Source organism: Ascaphus truei, unplaced genomic scaffold (genome assembly GCF_040206685.1).
Source record: "Ascaphus truei isolate aAscTru1 unplaced genomic scaffold, aAscTru1.hap1 HAP1_SCAFFOLD_459, whole genome shotgun sequence".
NCBI lineage: Eukaryota > Metazoa > Chordata > Amphibia > Anura > Ascaphidae > Ascaphus > Ascaphus truei.
In genome coordinates, this window is record NW_027456790.1 from 150372 (window position 1) to 169208 (window position 18837).

General features: G+C 51.2%; 1 protein-coding gene across 1 annotated transcript in view; it reads left to right on the plus strand.

Annotated features, from left to right (window-relative positions):
• The first annotated feature begins 7042 nt into the window (after nucleotides 1-7042).
• LOC142484908 (carnitine O-acetyltransferase-like) overlaps nucleotides 7043-18837 on the plus strand; it is a 76469-nt gene continuing 64674 nt past the window's right edge. Inside the window, exons 1-5 of the mRNA XM_075584147.1 lie at nucleotides 7043-7195; nucleotides 8617-8739; nucleotides 10331-10466; nucleotides 12846-12908; nucleotides 13523-13660. Of these exons, the coding sequence (XP_075440262.1) occupies nucleotides 7104-7195; nucleotides 8617-8739; nucleotides 10331-10466; nucleotides 12846-12908; nucleotides 13523-13660 (552 nt within the window). The 5' untranslated portion in view covers nucleotides 7043-7103. The remainder of the gene's footprint in view (nucleotides 7196-8616; nucleotides 8740-10330; nucleotides 10467-12845; nucleotides 12909-13522; nucleotides 13661-18837) is intronic.

The window sequence follows — 18837 nt, forward strand, 5'->3', positions numbered from 1 at the left end:
ATGCAGTGTTAGGATGTGATTAGTACAGGACGCAGTGTTAGGGTGTGATTAGTACAGGATGCTGTGTTAGGATGTGATTAGTACAGGATACAGTGTTAGGATGTGATTAGTACAGGATGCAGTGTTAGGATGTGATTAGTACAGGACGCAGTGTTAGGATGTGATTAGTACAGGACGCAGTGTTAGGATGTGATTAGTACAGGATGCAGTGTTAGGATGTGATTAGTACAGGATGCAGTGTTAGGATGTGATTAGTACAGGACGCAGTGTTAGGATGGGATTAGTACAGGATGCGGTGTTAGGATGTGATTAGTACAGGATGCGGTGTTAGGATGTGATTAGTACAGGACGCTGTGTTAGGATGTGATTAGTACAGGGTGCAGTGTTAGGATGTGATTAGTACAGGAGGCGGTGTTAGGATGTGATTAGTACAGGATGCAGTGTTAGGGTGTGATTAGTACAGGACGCAGTGTTAGGATGGGATTAGTACAGGACGCAGTGTTAGGGTGTGATTAGTACAGGACGCAGTGTTAGGGTGGGATTAGTACAGGATGCAGTGTTAGGATGGGATTAGTACAGGACGCAGTGTTAGGATGGGATTAGTACAGGATGCAGTGTTAGGATGTGATTAGTACAGGACGCAGTGTTAGGGTGTGATTAGTACAGGACGCAGTGTTAGGATGTGATTAGTACAGGATGCAGTGTTAGGATGTGATTAGTACAGGACGCAGTGTTAGGATGTGATTAGTACAGGATGCAGTGTTAGGATGTGATTAGTACAGGATGCAGTGTTAGGATGTGATTAGTACAGGACGCAGTGTTAGGATGTGATTAGTACAGGACGCAGTGTTAGGATGTGATTAGTACAGGACGCAGTGTTAGGATGTGATTAGTACAGGATGCAGTGTTAGGGTGTGATTAGTACAGGATGCTGTGTCAGGATGTGATTAGTACAGGACGCGGTGTTAGGATGTGATTAGTACAGGGTGCAGTGTTAGGATGTGATTAGTACAGGACGCAGTGTTAGGATGTGATTAGTACAGGATGCAGTGTTAGGATGTGATTAGTACAGGATGCAGTGTTAGGATGTGATTAGTACAGGACGCAGTGTTAGGATGTGATTAGTACAGGACGCAGTGTTAGGATGTGATTAGTACAGGACGCAGTGTTAGGATGTGATTAGTACAGGTAGCAGTGTTAGGATGTGATTAGTACAGGATGCAGTGTCAGGATGTGATTAGTACAGGATGCAGTGTTAGGATGTGATTAGTACAGGACGCAGTGTTAGGATGTGATTAGTACAGGACGCAGTGTTAGGATGTGATTAGTACAGGATGCAGTGTTAGGATGTGATTAGTACAGGATGCAGTGTTAGGATGTGATTAGTACAGGACGCAGTGTTAGGATGTGATTAGTACAGGATGCAGTGTTAGGATGTGATTAGTACAGGATGCAGTGTTAGGATGTGATTAGTACAGGATGCAGTGTTAGGGTGTGATTAGTACAGGATGCAGTGTTAGGATGTGATTAGTACAGGATGCAGTGTTAGGATGTGATTAGTACAGGACGCGGTGTTAGGATGTGATTAGTACAGGACGCAGTGTTAGGATGTGATTAGTACAGGATGCAGTGTTAGGATGTGATTAGTACAGGACGCAGAGTTAGGATGTGATTAGTACAGGATGCAGTGTTAGGATGTGATTAGTACAGGATGCAGTGTTAGGATGTGATTAGTACAGGACGCAGTGTTAGGGTGTGATTAGTACAGGATGCAGTGTTAGGATGTGATTAGTACAGGATGCAGTGTTAGGATGTGATTAGTACAGGATGCAGTGTTAGGATGTGATTAGTACAGGATGCAGTGTTAGGATGGGATTAGTACAGGATGCAGTGTTAGGGTGTGATTAGTACAGGACGCAGTGTTAGGATGTGATTAGTACAGGACGCAGTGTTAGGATGTGATTAGTACAGGACGCAGTGTTAGGATGTGATTAGTACAGGATGCAGTGTTAGGATGTGATTAGTACAGGATGCAGTGTTAGGATGTGATTAGTACAGGACGCGGTGTTAGGGTGTGATTAGTACAGGACGCAGTGTTAGGATGTGATTAGTACAGGACGCAGTGTTAGGATGTGATTAGTACAGGACGCAGTGTTAGGATGTGATTAGTACAGGATACAGTGTTAGGATGTGATTAGTACAGGATGCAGTGTTAGGATGTGATTAGTACAGGACGCAGTGTTAGGATGTGATTAGTACAGGAGGCAGTGTTAGGATGTGATTAGTACAGGATGCAGTGTTAGGATGTGATTAGTACAGGATGCAGTGTCAGGATGTGATTAGTACAGGATGCAGTGTTAGGATGTGATTAGTACAGGATGCAGTGTTAGGATGTGATTAGTACAGGATACAGTGTTAGGATGTGATTAGTACAGGACGCAGTGTTAGGATGTGATTAGTACAGGACGCAGTGTTAGGATGGGATTAGTACAGGACGCAGTGTTAGGATGTGATTAGTACAGGATGCAGTGTTAGGATGGGATTAGTACAGGATGCAGTGTTAGGATGTGATTAGTACAGGATGCAGTGTTAGGATGGGATTAGTACAGGACGCAGTGTTAGGATGTGATTAGTACAGGATGCAGTGTTAGGATGTGATTAGTACAGGATGCAGTGTTAGGATGTGATTAGTACAGGACGCAGTGTTAGGATGTGATTAGTACAGGATGCAGTGTTAGGATGTGATTAGTACAGGATGCAGTGTTAGGATGTGATTAGTACAGGTAGCAGTGTTAGGATGGGATTAGTACAGGATGCAGTGTTAGGATGGGATTAGTACAGGACGCAGTGTTAGGATGTGATTAGTACAGGATGCAGTGTTAGGATGTGATTAGTACAGGATGCAGTGTTAGGATGTGATTAGTACAGGACGCAGTGTTAGGATGTGATTAGTACAGGATGCAGTGTTAGGATGTGATTAGTACAGGATGCAGTGTTAGGATGTGATTAGTACAGGTAGCAGTGTTAGGGTGTGATTAGTACAGGACGCAGTGTTAGGATGTGATTAGTACAGGACGCAGTGTTAGGATGTGATTAGTACAGGACGCAGTGTTAGGATGTGATTAGTACAGGACGCAGTGTTAGGATGTGATTAGTACAGGATGCAGTGTTAGGATGTGATTAGTACAGGACGCAGTGTTAGGATGGGATTAGTACAGGACGCAGTGTTAGGATGTGATTAGTACAGGATGCAGTGTTAGGATGGGATTAGTACAGGATGCAGTGTTAGGATGTGATTAGTACAGGATGCAGTGTTAGGATGTGATTAGTACAGGATCCAGTGTTAGGGTGTGATTAGTACAGGACGCAGTGTTAGGATGTGATTAGTACAGGATACAGTGTTAGGATGTGATTAGTACAGGATACAGTGTTAGGATGTGATTAGTACAGGACGCAGTGTTAGGATGTGATTAGTACAGGATGCAGTGTTAGGATGTGATTAGTACAGGATGCAGTGTTAGGATGTGATTAGTACAGGATGCAGTGTTAGGGTGTGATTAGTACAGGATACAGTGTTAGGATGTGATTAGTACAGGACGCAGTGTTAGGATGTGATTAGTACAGGGTGCAGTGTTAGGATGTGATTAGTACAGGAGGCAGTGTTAGGATGTGATTAGTACAGGAGGCAGTGTTAGGATGTGATTAGTACAGGACGCAGTGTTAGGATGTGATTAGTACAGGATACAGTGTTAGGATGTGATTAGTACAGGAGGCAGTGTTAGGATGTGATTAGTACAGGATACAGTGTTAGGATGGGATTAGTACAGGATGCAGTGTTAGGATGTGATTAGTACAGGACGCAGTGTTAGGGTGTGATTAGTACAGGACGCAGTGTTAGGATGTGATTAGTACAGGATACAGTGTTAGGATGGGATTAGTACAGGACGCAGTGTTAGGATGTGATTAGTACAGGATGCAGTGTTAGGATGTGATTAGTACAGGATGCAGTGTTAGGATGTGATTAGTACAGGATGCAGTGTTAGGGTGTGATTAGTACAGGATACAGTGTTAGGATGTGATTAGTACAGGACGCAGTGTTAGGATGTGATTAGTACAGGGTGCAGTGTTAGGATGTGATTAGTACAGGATGCAGTGTTAGGATGGGATTAGTACAGGACGCAGTGTTAGGGTGTGATTAGTACAGGACGCAGTGTTAGGATGTGATTAGTACAGGAGGCAGTGTTAGGATGTGATTAGTACAGGACGCAGTGTTAGGGTGTGATTAGTACAGGACGCAGTGTTAGGATGTGATTAGTACAGGACGCAGTGTTAGGATGTGATTAGTACAGGATGCTGTGTTAGGATGTGATTAGTACAGGAGGCAGTGTTAGGATGTGATTAGTACAGGAGGCAGTGTTAGGATGTGATTAGTACAGGACGCAGTGTTAGGATGTGATTAGTACAGGACGCAGTGTTAGGGTGTGATTAGTACAGGACGCAGTGTTAGGGTGTGATTAGTACAGGATGCTGTGTTAGGATGTGATTAGTACAGGAGGCAGTGTTAGGATGTGATTAGTACAGGACGCAGTGTTAGGATGTGATTAGTACAGGACACAGTGTTAGGATGTGATTAGTACAGGATGCAGTGTTAGGATGGGATTAGTACAGGATGCAGTGTTAGGATGTGATTAGTACAGGATGCAGTGTTAGGATGGGATTAGTACAGGACGCAGAGTTAGGATGTGATTAGTACAGGACGCAGTGTTAGGGTGTGATTAGTACAGGACGCAGTGTTAGGATGTGATTAGTACAGGATGCAGTGTTAGGATGGGATTAGTACAGGACGCAGTGTTAGGATGTGATTAGTACAGGACGCAGTGTTAGGATGTGATTAGTACAGGACGCAGTGTTAGGGTGGGATTAGTACAGGATGTAGTGTTAGGGTGTGATTAGTACAGGATGCAGTGTTAGGATGTGATTAGTACAGGATGCGGTGTTAGGATGTGATTAGTACAGGATGCAGTGTTAGGATGTGATTAGTACAGGACGCAGTGTTAGGGTGTGATTAGTACAGGACGCAGTGTTAGGGTGTGATTAGTACAGGACGCAGTGTTAGGGTGTGATTAGTACAGGATGCAGTGTTAGGATGTGATTAGTACAGGACGCAGTGTTAGGATGTGATTAGTACAGGACGCAGTGTTAGGGTGTGATTAGTACAGGACGCAGTGTTAGGGTGTGATTAGTACAGGACGCAGTGTTAGGGTGTGATTAGTACAGGATGCAGTGTTAGGATGTGATTAGTACAGGATGCAGTGTTAGGATGTGATTAGTACAGGACGCAGTGTTAGGATGTGATTAGTACAGGACGCAGTGTTAGGATGTGATTAGTACAGGACGCAGTGTTAGGATGTGATTAGTACAGGATGCAGTGTTAGGATGTGATTAGTACAGGACGCAGTGTTAGGATGTGATTAGTACAGGATGCAGTGTTAGGATGTGATTAGTACAGGATGCGGTGTTAGGATGTGATTAGTACAGGATGCGGTGTTAGGATGTGATTAGTACAGGACGCAGTGTTAGGGTGTGATTAGTACAGGATGCAGTGTTAGGATGTGATTAGTACAGGATGCGGTGTTAGGATGGGATTAGTACAGGACGCAGTGTTAGGATGTGATTAGTACAGGATGCAGTGTTAGGATGTGATTAGTACAGGACGCAGTGTTAGGATGTGATTAGTACAGGATGCAGTGTTAGGATGGGATTAGTACAGGACGCTGTGTTAGGGTGTGATTAGTACAGGATGCAGTGTTAGGATGTGATTAGTACAGGATGCAGTGTTAGGATGTGATTAGTACAGGATGCAGTGTTAGGATGTGATTAGTACAGGATGCGGTGTTAGGATGTGATTAGTACAGGACGCAGTGTTAGGGTGTGATTAGTACAGGATGCAGTGTTAGGATGTGATTAGTACAGGATGCGGTGTTAGGATGGGATTAGTACAGGATGCTGTGTTAGGATGTGATTAGTACAGGACGCAGTGTTAGGATGTGATTAGTACAGGACGCAGTGTTAGGATGTGATTAGTACAGGATGCAGTGTTAGGGTGGGATTAGTACAGGACGCAGTGTTAGGATGTGATTAGTACAGGACGCAGTGTTAGGGTGGGATTAGTACAGGACGCAGTGTTAGGATGGGATTAGTACAGGACGCAGTGTTAGGATGTGATTAGTACAGGATGCAGTGTTAGGATGTGATTAGTACAGGAGGCTGTGTTAGGATGGGATTAGTACAGGAGGCAGTGTTAGGATGTGATTAGTACAGGAGGCAGTGTTAGGATGTGATTAGTACAGGACGCAGTGTTAGGATGGGATTAGTACAGGAGGCAGTGTTAGGATGTGATTAGTACAGGACGCAGTGTTAGGATGTGATTAGTACAGGACGCAGTGTTAGGATGTGATTAGTACAGGATGCAGTGTTAGGATGTGATTAGTACAGGATGGAGTGTTAGGATGTGATTAGTACAGGATGCAGTGTTAGGATGTGATTAGTACAGGATACAGTGGTAGGATGTGATTAGTACAGGATGCAGTGTTAGGATGTGATTAGTACAGGACGCAGTGTTAGGATGGGATTAGTACAGGACGCGGTGTTAGGATGGGATTAGTACAGGATGCAGTGTTAGGATGTGATTAGTACAGGACGCAGTGTTAGGGTGTGATTAGTACAGGATGCAGTGTTAGGATGTGATTAGTACAGGACGCAGTGTTAGGGTGTGATTAGTACAGGACGCAGTGTTAGGATGTGATTAGTACAGGATGCAGTGTTAGGATGTGATTAGTACAGGATGCAGTGTTAGGATAAGATTAGTACAGGATACAGTGTTAGGATGAGATTAGTACAGGATGCAGTGTTAGGATGGGATTAGTACAGGACGCGGTGTTAGGATGTGATAAGTACAGGACGCAGAGTTAGGATGTGATTAGTACAGGACGCAGTGTTAGGATGTGATTAGTACAGGATGCAGTGCGCCAGTGTAGTGTCTGACCTCTTCCCTCCCCCCCACCAGCTCCGGGGGCCCCAGCCTGCTGCCCCCCCGCACCCCAATGATCCGCCTGCCTCCCCCCAAGAAACTCTACTTCAACTTCACCCCCGAGACCAAACACCACATAGAGGAGGCCAAGCAGAACCTGGACATGTGAGGGGCGGGGCTATGCTAATGAGGAGGGCGGGGATATGAGAGTGGGTGTTTGAGGGGAGGGGTTATGATAATGAAGGTGGGGCTCTGTGATATATAGATGATGTGATAATGAGGGGTATATTATGTGTTGAGGGGGTGGAGCTATGATGATGAGGGTCCATGATAAGGAAGGGAGGAGCTATATGTTAAATAGAGGGGGAAATGAGGTGGTGGGCGGGGCTATTATAAGGAGGGGGCGGGGCTATGATAATGATGGAGTGTGATAATGAGTGGATGAGCAATTATAAGCAGGGGGCAGTATGATATTTATATGATGCGGGGGTGGAGCAATATTGATGAGGGGCATAAGGACAGGAGGGGCGATGATAAAAGGGTGTGCTTATTTATAATTAGAGGAGGAGCTGTGATAAGGAGGGGAGGGGCTAAATGAGAGATTATGTGATTATGCAGAAGGCGAGGAGGTTATGATGAGGGGAGGGGTTATGAGAGGGGACTATATGAGATATAGATGATGTGATGTGCAGAGGGCGGGGTTATGATAATGAGGGGAGGGACTTTGAGAAAGGGGACTATATGATATATAGATGATGTGATGTGCAGAGGGTGGGGTTATTATGAGGGGAGGGGCTACGAGAAAGGGGACTATATGATATATAGATAATGTGATGTGCAGAGGGCGGGGTTATTATGAGGGGAGGGGCTACGAGAAAGGGGACTATATGATATATAGATAATGTGATGTGCAGAGGGCGGGGTTATTATGAGGGGAGGGGCTACGAGAAAGGGGACTATATGCTAAATAGATAATGTGATGTGCAGAGGGCGGGGTTCTTTTGAGGGGAGGGGCTACGAGAAAGGGGACTATATGATATATAGATGATGTGATTAAGCAGAAGGCGGGGTTATGATTATGAGGGGAGGGGCTACGTGAAAGGGGACTATATGATATATAGATAATGTGATGTGCAGAGGTTGGGGTTATGATAATGAGGGGAGGGGCTATGAGAGGGGACTATATGAGATATAGATGATGTGATGTGCAGAGGGCGGGGTTATGATAATGAGGGGAGGGGCTACGAGAAAGGGACTATATGAGATATAGATGATGTGATGTGCAGAGGGCGGGGTTATGATAATGAGGGGAGGGGCTATGAGAGGGGACTATATGAGATATAGATGATGTGATGTGCAGAGGGCGGGGTTATTATGAGGGATGGGGCTACGAGAAAGGGACTATATGAGATATAGATGATGTGATGTGCAGAGGGCGGGGTTATGATAATGAGGGGAGGGACTATGAGAAAGGGGGTTATATGCTATATAGATGATGTGATAATGAGGGGAGGGGCCATGAGATGCTTGTTATGGTAATGAGGGCGATGTGGGCGTGTCATGAGGCTCCTCCCCTTCCCCCACAGACTGGTCAGTGATTTGGACATCTGCTGCTTCTCGTTCCCCGACTTCGGCAAACGCTTTCCTCAGAGACACAGCCTGGGACCCGGGGCCTTCCTCCAGATCGCTCTGCAGCTCGGATACTACAGGTAGGGTCCCTGCCCGGGAGGGGGCGTGCGCGGGAGACTGAGCTCTCTCTCACTGCCAGGGAGGGGGCGTGCGTTTGAGACTGAGCTATCTCTCACTGCCAGGGAGGGGGCGTGCGCGGGAGACTGAGCTATCTCTCACTGCCAGGGAGGGGGCGTGCGTTTGAGACTGAGCTATCTCTCACTGCCAGGGAGGGGGCGTGCGCGGGAGACTGAGCTATCTCTCACTGCCAGGGAGGGGGCGTGCGCGGGAGACTGAGCTCTCTCTCACTGCCAGGGAGGGGGCGTGCGCGGGAGACTGAGCTATCTCTCACTGCCAGGGAGTGGGCGTGCGCGGGAGACTGAGCTCTCTCTCACTGCCAGGGAGGGGGCGTGCGCGGGAGACTGAGCCCTCTCTCACTACCAGGGAGGGGGCGTGCGTGGGAGACTGAGCTCTATCACTGCCAGGGAGGGGGCGTGAGCGGGAGACTGAGCTATCTCTCACTGCCAGGGAGGGGGCGTGCGCGGGAGACTGAGCTATCTCTCACTGCCAGGGAGGGGGCGTGCTCGGGAGACTGAGCTATCTCTCACTACCAGGGAGGGGGCGTGCGTGGGAGACTGAGCTCTATCACTGCCAGGGAGGGGGCGTGAGCGGGAGACTGAGCTATCTCTCACTGCCAGGGAGGGGGCGTGCGCGGGAGACTGAGCTCTCTCTCACTGCCAGGGAGGGGGCGTGCGCGGGAGACTGAGCTATCTCTCACTGCCAGGGAGGGGGCGTGCGCGGGAGACTGAGCTATCTCTCACTGCCAGGGAGGGGGCGTGCGCGGGAGACTGAGCTATCTCTCACTGCCAGGGAGAGGGCGTGCACGGGAGACTGAGCCAGGGAGGGGGCGTGCGCGGGAGACTGAGCTCTCTCTCACTGCCAGGGAGGGGGCGTGCGCGGGAGACCGAGCTATCTCTCACTGCCAGGGAGGGGGCGTGCGCGGGAGACTGAGCTCTCTCTCACTGCCAGGGAGGGGGCGTGCGCGGGAGACTGAGCTCTATCACTGCCAGGGAGGGGGCGTGCGCGGGAGACTGAGCTACCTCTCACTGCCAGGGAGGGGGCGTGCGCGGGAGACTGAGCTATCTCTCACTGCCAGGGAGGGGGCGTACGCTGGAGACTGAGCTCTATTTCACTGCCAGGGAGGGGGCGTGCGTTTGAGACTGAGCTATCTCTCACTGCCAGGGAGGAGGCGTGCGCGGGAGACTGAGCTATCTCTCACTGCCAGGGAGGGGGCGTGCGTGGGAGACAGCTATCTCTCACTGCCAGGGAGGGGGCGTGCGCGGGAGACTGAGCTCTCTCTCACTGCCAGGGAGGGGGCGTGCGCGGGAGACTGAGCTCTCTCTCGCTGCCAGGGAGGGGGCGTGCGCGGGAGACTGAGCTCTCTCTCACTGCCAGGGAGGGGGTGTGCGCGGGAGACTGAGCTCTCTCTCACTGCCAGGGAAGGGGTGTGCGCGGGAGACTGAGCTCTCTCTCACTGCCAGGGAGGGGGCGTGCGCGGGAGACTGAGCTATCTCTCACTGCCAGGGAGGGGGCGTGCGCGGGAGACTGAGCTCTCTCTCTTCCTGCTCACAGGTTACACGGGTCTGTATGTGCCACGTGTGAGGCTGTCACACTGCGTGGTTTTCACCATGGGCGTTCGGACATCGTGCGTTGCTCCTCCCCGGAGGCGCTGGAATTTGTGCAAGCCACGGATGACCCTGACAGAACGGTACCGCAGGGCTGGGCTAAGGGGGGACGTGGTCCGGTGGGGGTGGGTTAAGGGGGACGTGGTCCGGTGGGGGTGGGTTAAGGGGGACGTGGTTCGGTGGGGCGAGTTAAAAGAGGGGTTAGGAACAGATAGAGATCCTTGGGGTGATGGCAGGGGGGGGGATATAAATCCTTAGGGGTGGGGCTAAGAGATGAAGGGTGGTAGTTCCTTGGGAGAATGGCTAAGGTAGGAGAGGATATCGCTCCTCAGGGGCGGGATCAGGGACAGGAAGAGATATACCTCCTCGGGTGCAGTAATGGAGAGGGAACAGGAAGGGATATCGCTCCTCAGGGGCGGGATCAGGGACAGGAAGAGATATATCGCCTCGGGTGCAGTAATGGAGAGGGAACAGGAAGGGATATCGCTCCTCAGGGGGCGGGATCAGGGACAGGAAGAGATATACCTCCTCGGGGTGGGCTAACGGAGAGGATCAGGAACAGGAAGGGATATCGCTCCTCGGGCGGGATCAGGGACAGGAAGAGATATACCTCCTCGGGGTGCAGTAATGGAGAGGGAACAGGAAGGGATATCGCTCCTCAGGGGGCGGGATCAGGGACAGGAAGAGATATACCTCCTCAGGGTGGGCTAACGGAGAGGGATCAGGAACAGGAAGGGATATCGCTCTTTGGGGGCGGGATCAGGAACAGGAAGGGATATACCTCCTCGGGGGCGGGATCAGGGACAGGAAGAGATATATCTCCTCAGGGTGGGCTAACGGAGAGGGATCAGGAACAGGAAGGGATATCGTTCCTCGGGCGGGATCAGGAACAGGAAGGGATATACCTCCTCAGGGGCGGGATCAGGGACAGGAAGAGATATACCTCCTCGGGGGCGTGATCAGGGACAGGAAGAGATATACCTCCTCAGGGTGGGGTAACGGAGAGGGATCAGGAACAGGAAGGGATATTGCTCCTCGGGGTGGGGTAACGGAGAGGGATCAGGGACAGGAAGAGATATAACTCCTCAGGGTGGGGTAACGGAGAGGGATCAGGAACAGGAAGGGATATCGTTCCTCGGGCGGGATCAGGAACAGGAAGGGATATACCTCCTCAGGGGCGGGATCAGGGACAGGAAGAGATATACCTCCTCGGGGGCGTGATCAGGGACAGGAAGAGATATACCTCCTCAGGGTGGGGTAACGGAGAGGGATCAGGAACAGGAAGGGATATTGCTCCTCGGGGTGGGGTAACGGAGAGGGATCAGGGACAGGAAGAGATATAACTCCTCAGGGTGGGGTAACGGAGAGGGATCAGGAACAGGAAGGGATATCGCTCCTCGGGGGCGGGATCAGGGACAGGAAGAGATATACCTCCTCAGGGTGGGGTAACGGAGAGGGATCAGGAACAGGAAGAGATATCGCTCCTCGGGCGGGATCAGGAACAGGAAGGGATATACCTCCTCGGGGGCGGGATCAGGGATAGGAAGAGATATATCTCCTCGGGGTGGTGTAACGGAGAGGGATCAGGAACAGGAAGAGATATCGCTCCTCGGGGGCGGGGTTAAGAGAGCTCTGCAGGGGAGGGGAGTAAAAAATGTGGTGGCTTAGTTAGGGAGTCTCCATGCGGGTGGGGGTTTGGTGTGTGTATATAATACACACCTGTGTGTGGATAGTATATATATATATATATATAAGGATGGGTGTGTGTATATAGTATTTACACACCTGTGTGTGGATAGTATATATATATATTTATATATATATATATATATTAGGATGGGTGTGTGTATATAGTATTTACACACCTGTGTGTGGATAGTATATATATATTTATATATATATAAGGATGGGTGTGTGTATATAATACACACCTGTGTGTGGATAGTATATATATATATAAGGATGGGTGTGTGTATATAATACACACCTGTGTGTGGATAGTATACATATATATAAAAGGATGGGTGTGTGTATATAGTATTTACACGCCTGTGTGTGGATAGTATATATATATATATATTAGGATGGGTGTGTGTATATAGTATTTACACGCCTGTGTGTGGATAGTATATATATATATTAGGATGGGTGTGTGTATATAGTATTTACACACCTGTGTGTGGATAGTATATATATATTAGGATGGGTGTGTGTATATAGTATTTACACGCCTGTGTGTGGATAGTATATATATATTAGGATGGGTGTGTGTATATAGTATTTACACGCCTGTGTGTGGATAGTATATATATATATATATATATATATATATATATATATATATATATATATATTAGGATGGGTGTGTGTATATAGTATTTACACGCCTGTGTGTGGATAGTATATATATATATTAGGATGGGTGTGTGTATATAGTATTTACACACCTGTGTGTGTCTCAGGCGGAACAGAAGCTGTCTCTTATGCTGAGAGCCATTGAGAGTCACCAAGAGTCAACAGAACAAGTAAGACTGTCTGTTTTCCTCCCCCATCTCCTGTCTCTCTCTCTCTCTTTACCCCTCCTCCTTCACTCCACCCTCTCTCCCCCTCCTTCAGTTCTCCCTCTTTCTCTCCACTCCTCCCGCCTCTCCACCCCTTCCAACTCTCCTCCCCTCCCCTCCCAACTCTCCTCCCCTCCCTCTGACCACTTTCCTCACTCCCCTCTCCCTCACTCCCCCTCCCTGTCCCCTTCTCCTATTCCCCTCTCTCTATTCTCTCCCGACTTTCTCTATTCTCTCACCCCTCCCTCTCTTCTCCCCCTCTCCTCTTTCCCCCTCTCCTCTCTCTTACCCCTCCCTCTCAGCCTTCTCTCTCCCCTCTCCCTTTCATCTCTCCACCTTCCCTCTCCTCCTTCCTCTCTTCTCTCCACCCATCCTCTCTTCTCTCCCCCTTCATCCCTTCTCTCCCCCCTTCCTTTCTTCTCTCCCCTTCCCTTTCTTCTCTCCCCCCTCCCTCTCATCCCCTGTCCTATCCCCCTTTCTCTCCCCCTCTCCTCACTCTCCACTCCCTCTTCCTCCTCCCTCATTCCTCTCCCCCTTCTCCTCCCCCCGCCCCACTCTCACCCCCCCCTCTCTCTCAGGTATTACAGGGGCAGTCAGTAGACAGCACCCTCCTTGCGCTGAAGATGCTGTGTATCACATCGGGGGCCGCTCTCCCCCCTCTCCTCATGGACGCCTCGTACGCCGTCTCCTCCCACTGGAGACTCTTCACGGGACAGGTGTGTATATATAGTGTGTGTGTATATATATATATATATATATATATGTGTTCGACAAACCTATACATTTGCTCGCCCCGGGCGAGTGGATTTAACATCGTGGCGAGCTCCTATTGGCCCAAGCAGCACACGTGTGGTACTAGGTGGCGAGTAGATTTTTTGTTTGGCGAGTAGATTTTTTGGTGATTTGTCGACCACTGTATATCTACTATATATTTCTGAAAGCGTCTTATGTGGCTATGTCTGTATGTGTCTCCCTGTGTCCCTCCCTGTGTCCCTAGCGGCAATCCCATTGGACCTTGGGCCAGGCCAATGAGATTGCTTCCTTGGCCCGCCCGCCCCCGCACACCTCTCATTGGCCTGAGGCGGAGTGACGGGCCAAAGGTCGCACACACGCACACACGCACACACACACACACACACACACACACCCCACGCTCTCTGCGGCTCTCCCCTCACATAGGCCGCTCCCCCAGCTGACCATCCCCGAGAGCGCTCCCCACGGCTCTCACCACCCATAGGCCACTCCCTCACCCGGCGCTCTCCCTCACCCCCACCCACTCACACCCCCCCTCCCCCCGCTCTTCCCCCCCCCCCCGCCCGCTCACCCCCCCCATATATATATATGACAAACAAAACAATAATTTTATACGTATGTTTACCCCCGCTTCAGCTTTACTATAGAACAATGAAACTGGTGCTGCAAAGGGCGTATAACTTAATACATAGTATTAAGGTAGGTATAGGATAGGTGTATCCATATGTAGTGCCCCAGTATTAGTTGATTGGACCTATACTGGGGCACTACATATGTGGTCCACACAGCCGCTACTTTCACCATAAGAACTCTAGCCCATTCTCTCCATATGAGGAACACTAGGGCCAGTGAATTACCCTAACACTGGGCATTAATACACCATTGTATACTCCTCTGGATACACCTATCCATAGAGTTAGCCACACTTGGCGTCATTTAATCATTGTTTTAAACCCCAATATTTTAACGATATTGTCAATTAATAAAGTTATTTTAAACAAATCACCAATTCATACAGAAACAGAGTGCTATCTACAGGGGCTCTGTCTGTCTACTATGTATTAAACAAAACAATAAAGCAGCGGCTAATGAGGGTATAAATGTGAGTGATGAGTTAAAAAAAAAGTCACCCGTGTGTGACGAAACGCGTCAGGGAGCGTCATCACGTAGACGCATAGACACTACGTCATCACGGAGCGCAGGAGATTCACTCGAGCGCCAGACGCCACAGTGACCTGCCAGCAAGGTGTTATTCTTTGGGATCTCTGGAACTTGTTTCGAACTATCCACTTACCCAGGACATCTTGCTAGATTGTGGTTCCTCCATCTTTGGGATCGAAGGTCTTCTAAAGAACCCATTGCAGTTACCGGATGGGGGTGATCTCTCTCTCCTCACTCCTCTCTCCTCTCTCTCTCTCTCTCTCTCCTCTCTCCTCTCTCTCTCTCTCTCCTCTCTCCTCTCTCTCCTCTCTCTCACCCTCTCCTCTCTCTCCTCTCTCTCACCCTCTCACCCTCTCTCTCTCTCTCTCTCCTCTCTCCTCTCTCTCTCCCCTCTCCCCTCTCCCCTCTCCCTTCTCCCCTCTCCTCTCTCCCTTCTCCCCTCTCCTCTCTCTCCTCTCTCTCTCCCCTCTCTCCTCTCTCTCCTCTCTCTCCTCTCTATCTCTCTCTCTCTCCCCTCTCTCCCCTCTCTCTCTCTCCTCTCTCTCTCTCTCTCTCTCCTCTCTCTCCCCTCTCTCCCCTCTCTCCCCTCTCTCCCCTCTCTCTCTCTCTCCCCTCTCTCCCCTCTCTCTCTCTCCCCTCTCTCTCCTCCCGCGAGGGGATACTTACCCCCCACTTACACACTGAGAACACACAGTTCTGTGGAAGTAATAATTGGTCACAGCTTTATTGCCTGATCAATACTTGTAAATAACTGTCAGCCAATCGCTAGTCATTTGTCGTCAGCCCTATTCTCTGTATCATCCAGCGAGAGACATCCCCAAACCGCCCTAACCTACCGTCCGGCGGGAGACATCTCCAAACCGCCCTAATCTCCCGTCCGGCGGGAGACATCTCCAAACCGCCCTAATCTACCGTCCGGCGGGAGACATCTCCAAACCGCCCTAATCTCCCGTCCGGCGGGAGACATCTCCAAACCGCCCTAATCTACCGTCCGGCGGGAGACATCTCCAAACCGCCCTAATCTACCGTCCGGCGGGAGACATCTCCAAACCGCCCTAATCTACCGTCCGGCGGGAGACATCTCCAAACCGCCCTAATCTCCCGTCCGGCGGGAGACATCTCCAAACCGCCCTAATCTACCGTCCGGCGGGAGACATCTCCAAACCGCCCTAATCTACCGTCCGGCGGGAGACCTTCTCCAAACCGCCCTAATCTACCGTCCGGCGGGAGACATCTCCAAACCGCCCTAATCTCCCGTCCGGCGGGAGACCTTCTCCAAACCGCCCTAATCTACCGTCCGGCTGGAGACATCTCCAAACCGCCCTAATCTACCGTCCGGCGGGAGACATCTGCAAACCGCCCTAATCTACCGCCCGGCGGGAGACATCTCCAAACCGCCCTAATCTACCGCCCGGCGGGAGACATCTCCAAACCGCCCTAATCTACCGTCCGGCGGGAGACATCTCCAAACCGCCCTAATCTCCCGTCCGGCGGGAGACATCTGCAAACCGCCCTAATCTACCGTCCGGCGGGAGACCTTCTCCAAACCGCCCTAATCTATCGTCCGGCGGGAGACCTTCTCCAAACCGCCCTAATCTACCGTCCCGCGGGAGCCCTTCTCCAAACCGCCCTAATCTACCGTCCCGCGGGAGCCCTTCTCCAAACCGCCCTAATCTCCCTTCCGGCGGGAGACATCTCCAAACCGCCCTAATCTATCGTCCGGCGGGAGACCATCTCCAAACTGCCCTAATCTACCGTCCGGCGGGAGACCTTCTCCAAACCGCCCTAATCTATCGTCCGGCGGGAGACATCTCCAAACTGCCCTAATCTACCGTCCGGCGGGAGACATCTCCAAACCGCCCTAATCTACCGTCCGGCGGGAGACATCTCCAAACCTTCCTAATCTACCGTCCGGCGGGAGACATCTCCAAACCTTCCTAATCTACCGTCCGGCGGGAGCCCTTTTCCAAACCGCCCTAATCTACCATCCGGCGGGAGACATCTCCAAACCGCCCTAATCTACCGTCCGGCGGGAGACATCTCCAAACCGCCCTAATCTACCGCTCGGCGGGAGACATCTCCAAACCGTCCTAATCTACCGTCCCGCGGGAGCCCTTCTCCAAACCGCCCTAATCTACCGTCCCGCGGGAGCCCTTCTCCAAACCGCCCTAATCTCCCTTCCGGCGGGAGACATCTCCAAACCGCCCTAATCTACCGTCCGGCGGGAGACATCTCCAAACCGTCCTAATCTACCGTCCGGCGGGAGACATCTCCAAACCGTCCTAATCTACCGTCCGGCGGGAGACATCTCCAAACCGTCCTAATCTACCGTCCGGCGGGAGACATCTCCAAACCGCCCTAATCTACCATCTGGCGGGAGACATCTCCAAACCGCCCTAATCTCCCGTCCGGCGGGAGACATCTCCAAACCGCCCTAATCTACCATCCGGCGGGAGACATCTCCAAACCGCCCTAATCTACCGTCCGGCGGGAGACATCTCCAAACCGCCCTAATCTACCGTCCGGCGGGAGACATCTTCAAACCGCCCTAATCTACCGTCCGGCGGGAGACCTTCTCCAAACCGCCCTAATCTACCGTCCGGCGGGAGACCTTCTCCAAACTGTCCTAATCTACCGTCCGGCGGGAGACATCTCCAAACCGCCCTAATCTACCGTCCGGCGGGAGACATCTCCAAACCGCCCTAATCTACCATCCGGCGGGAGACCTTCTCCAAACTGTCCTAATCTACCATCCGGCGGGAGACATCTCCAAACCTTCCTAATCTACCGTCCGGCGGGAGACATCTCCAACCCGCCCTAATCTACCGCCCGGCGGGAACCCATCTCCAAACCGCCCTAATCTACCGTCTGGCGGGAGACATCTCCAAACCGCCCTAATCTCCCGTCCGGCGGGAGACATCTCCAAACCGCCCTAATCTACCATCCGGCGGGAGACATCTCCAAACCGCCCTAATCTACCGTCCGGCGGGAGAGATCTCCAAACCGCCCTAATCTACCATCCGGCGGGAGACATCTCCAAACCGTCCTAATCTACGTCCGGCGGGAGCCATCTCCAAACCGCCCTAATCTACCGTCCCGCGGGAGCCATCTCCAAACCGTCCTAATCTACCGTCCGGCGGGAGCCATCTCCAAACCGCCCTAATCTACCGTCCGGCGGGAGCCATCTCCAAACCGCCCTAATCTACCGTCCCGCGGGAGCCATCTCCAAACCGCCCTAATCTACCGTCCCGCGGGAGCCATCTCCAAATCGTCCTAATCTACCGTCCGGCGGGAGACATCTCCAAACCTTCCTAATCTACCGTCCGGCGGGAGACATCTCCAAACCGCCCTAATCTACCGTCCGCCGGGAGACATCTCCAAACCTTCCTAATCTACCGTCCGGCGGGAGACATCTCCAAACCGCCCTAATCTACTGTCCGGCGGGAGACATCTCCAAACCGCCCTAATCTCCCGTCCGGCGGGAGACATCCCCAAACCGCCCTAATCTACCGTCCGGCGGGAGACGTCTCCAAACCGCCCTAATCTACCGTCCGGCGGGAGACGTCTCCAAACCGCCCTAATCTCCCGTCCGGCGGGAGACCTTCTCCAAACTGTCCTAATCTACCGTCCGGCGGGAGACCTTCTCCAAACTGTCCTAATCTACCGTCCGGCGGGAGACATCTCCAAACCGCCCTAATCTACCGTTCGGCGGGAGCCCCTCTCCAAACCGCCCTAATCTACCGCCCGGCGGGAGACCTTCTCCAAACTGTCCTAATCTACCGTTCGGTGGGAGACCTTCTCCAAACTGTCCTAATCTACCGTTCGGCGGGAGACATCTCCAAACTGCCCTAATCTACCGCCCGGCAGGAGACCTCTCCAAACTTTCCTAATATACCGTCCGGCAGGAAACCTTCTCCAAACCGCCCTAATCTACCGTCCGGCGGGAGACATCTTCAAACCGCCCTAATCTACCGTCCGG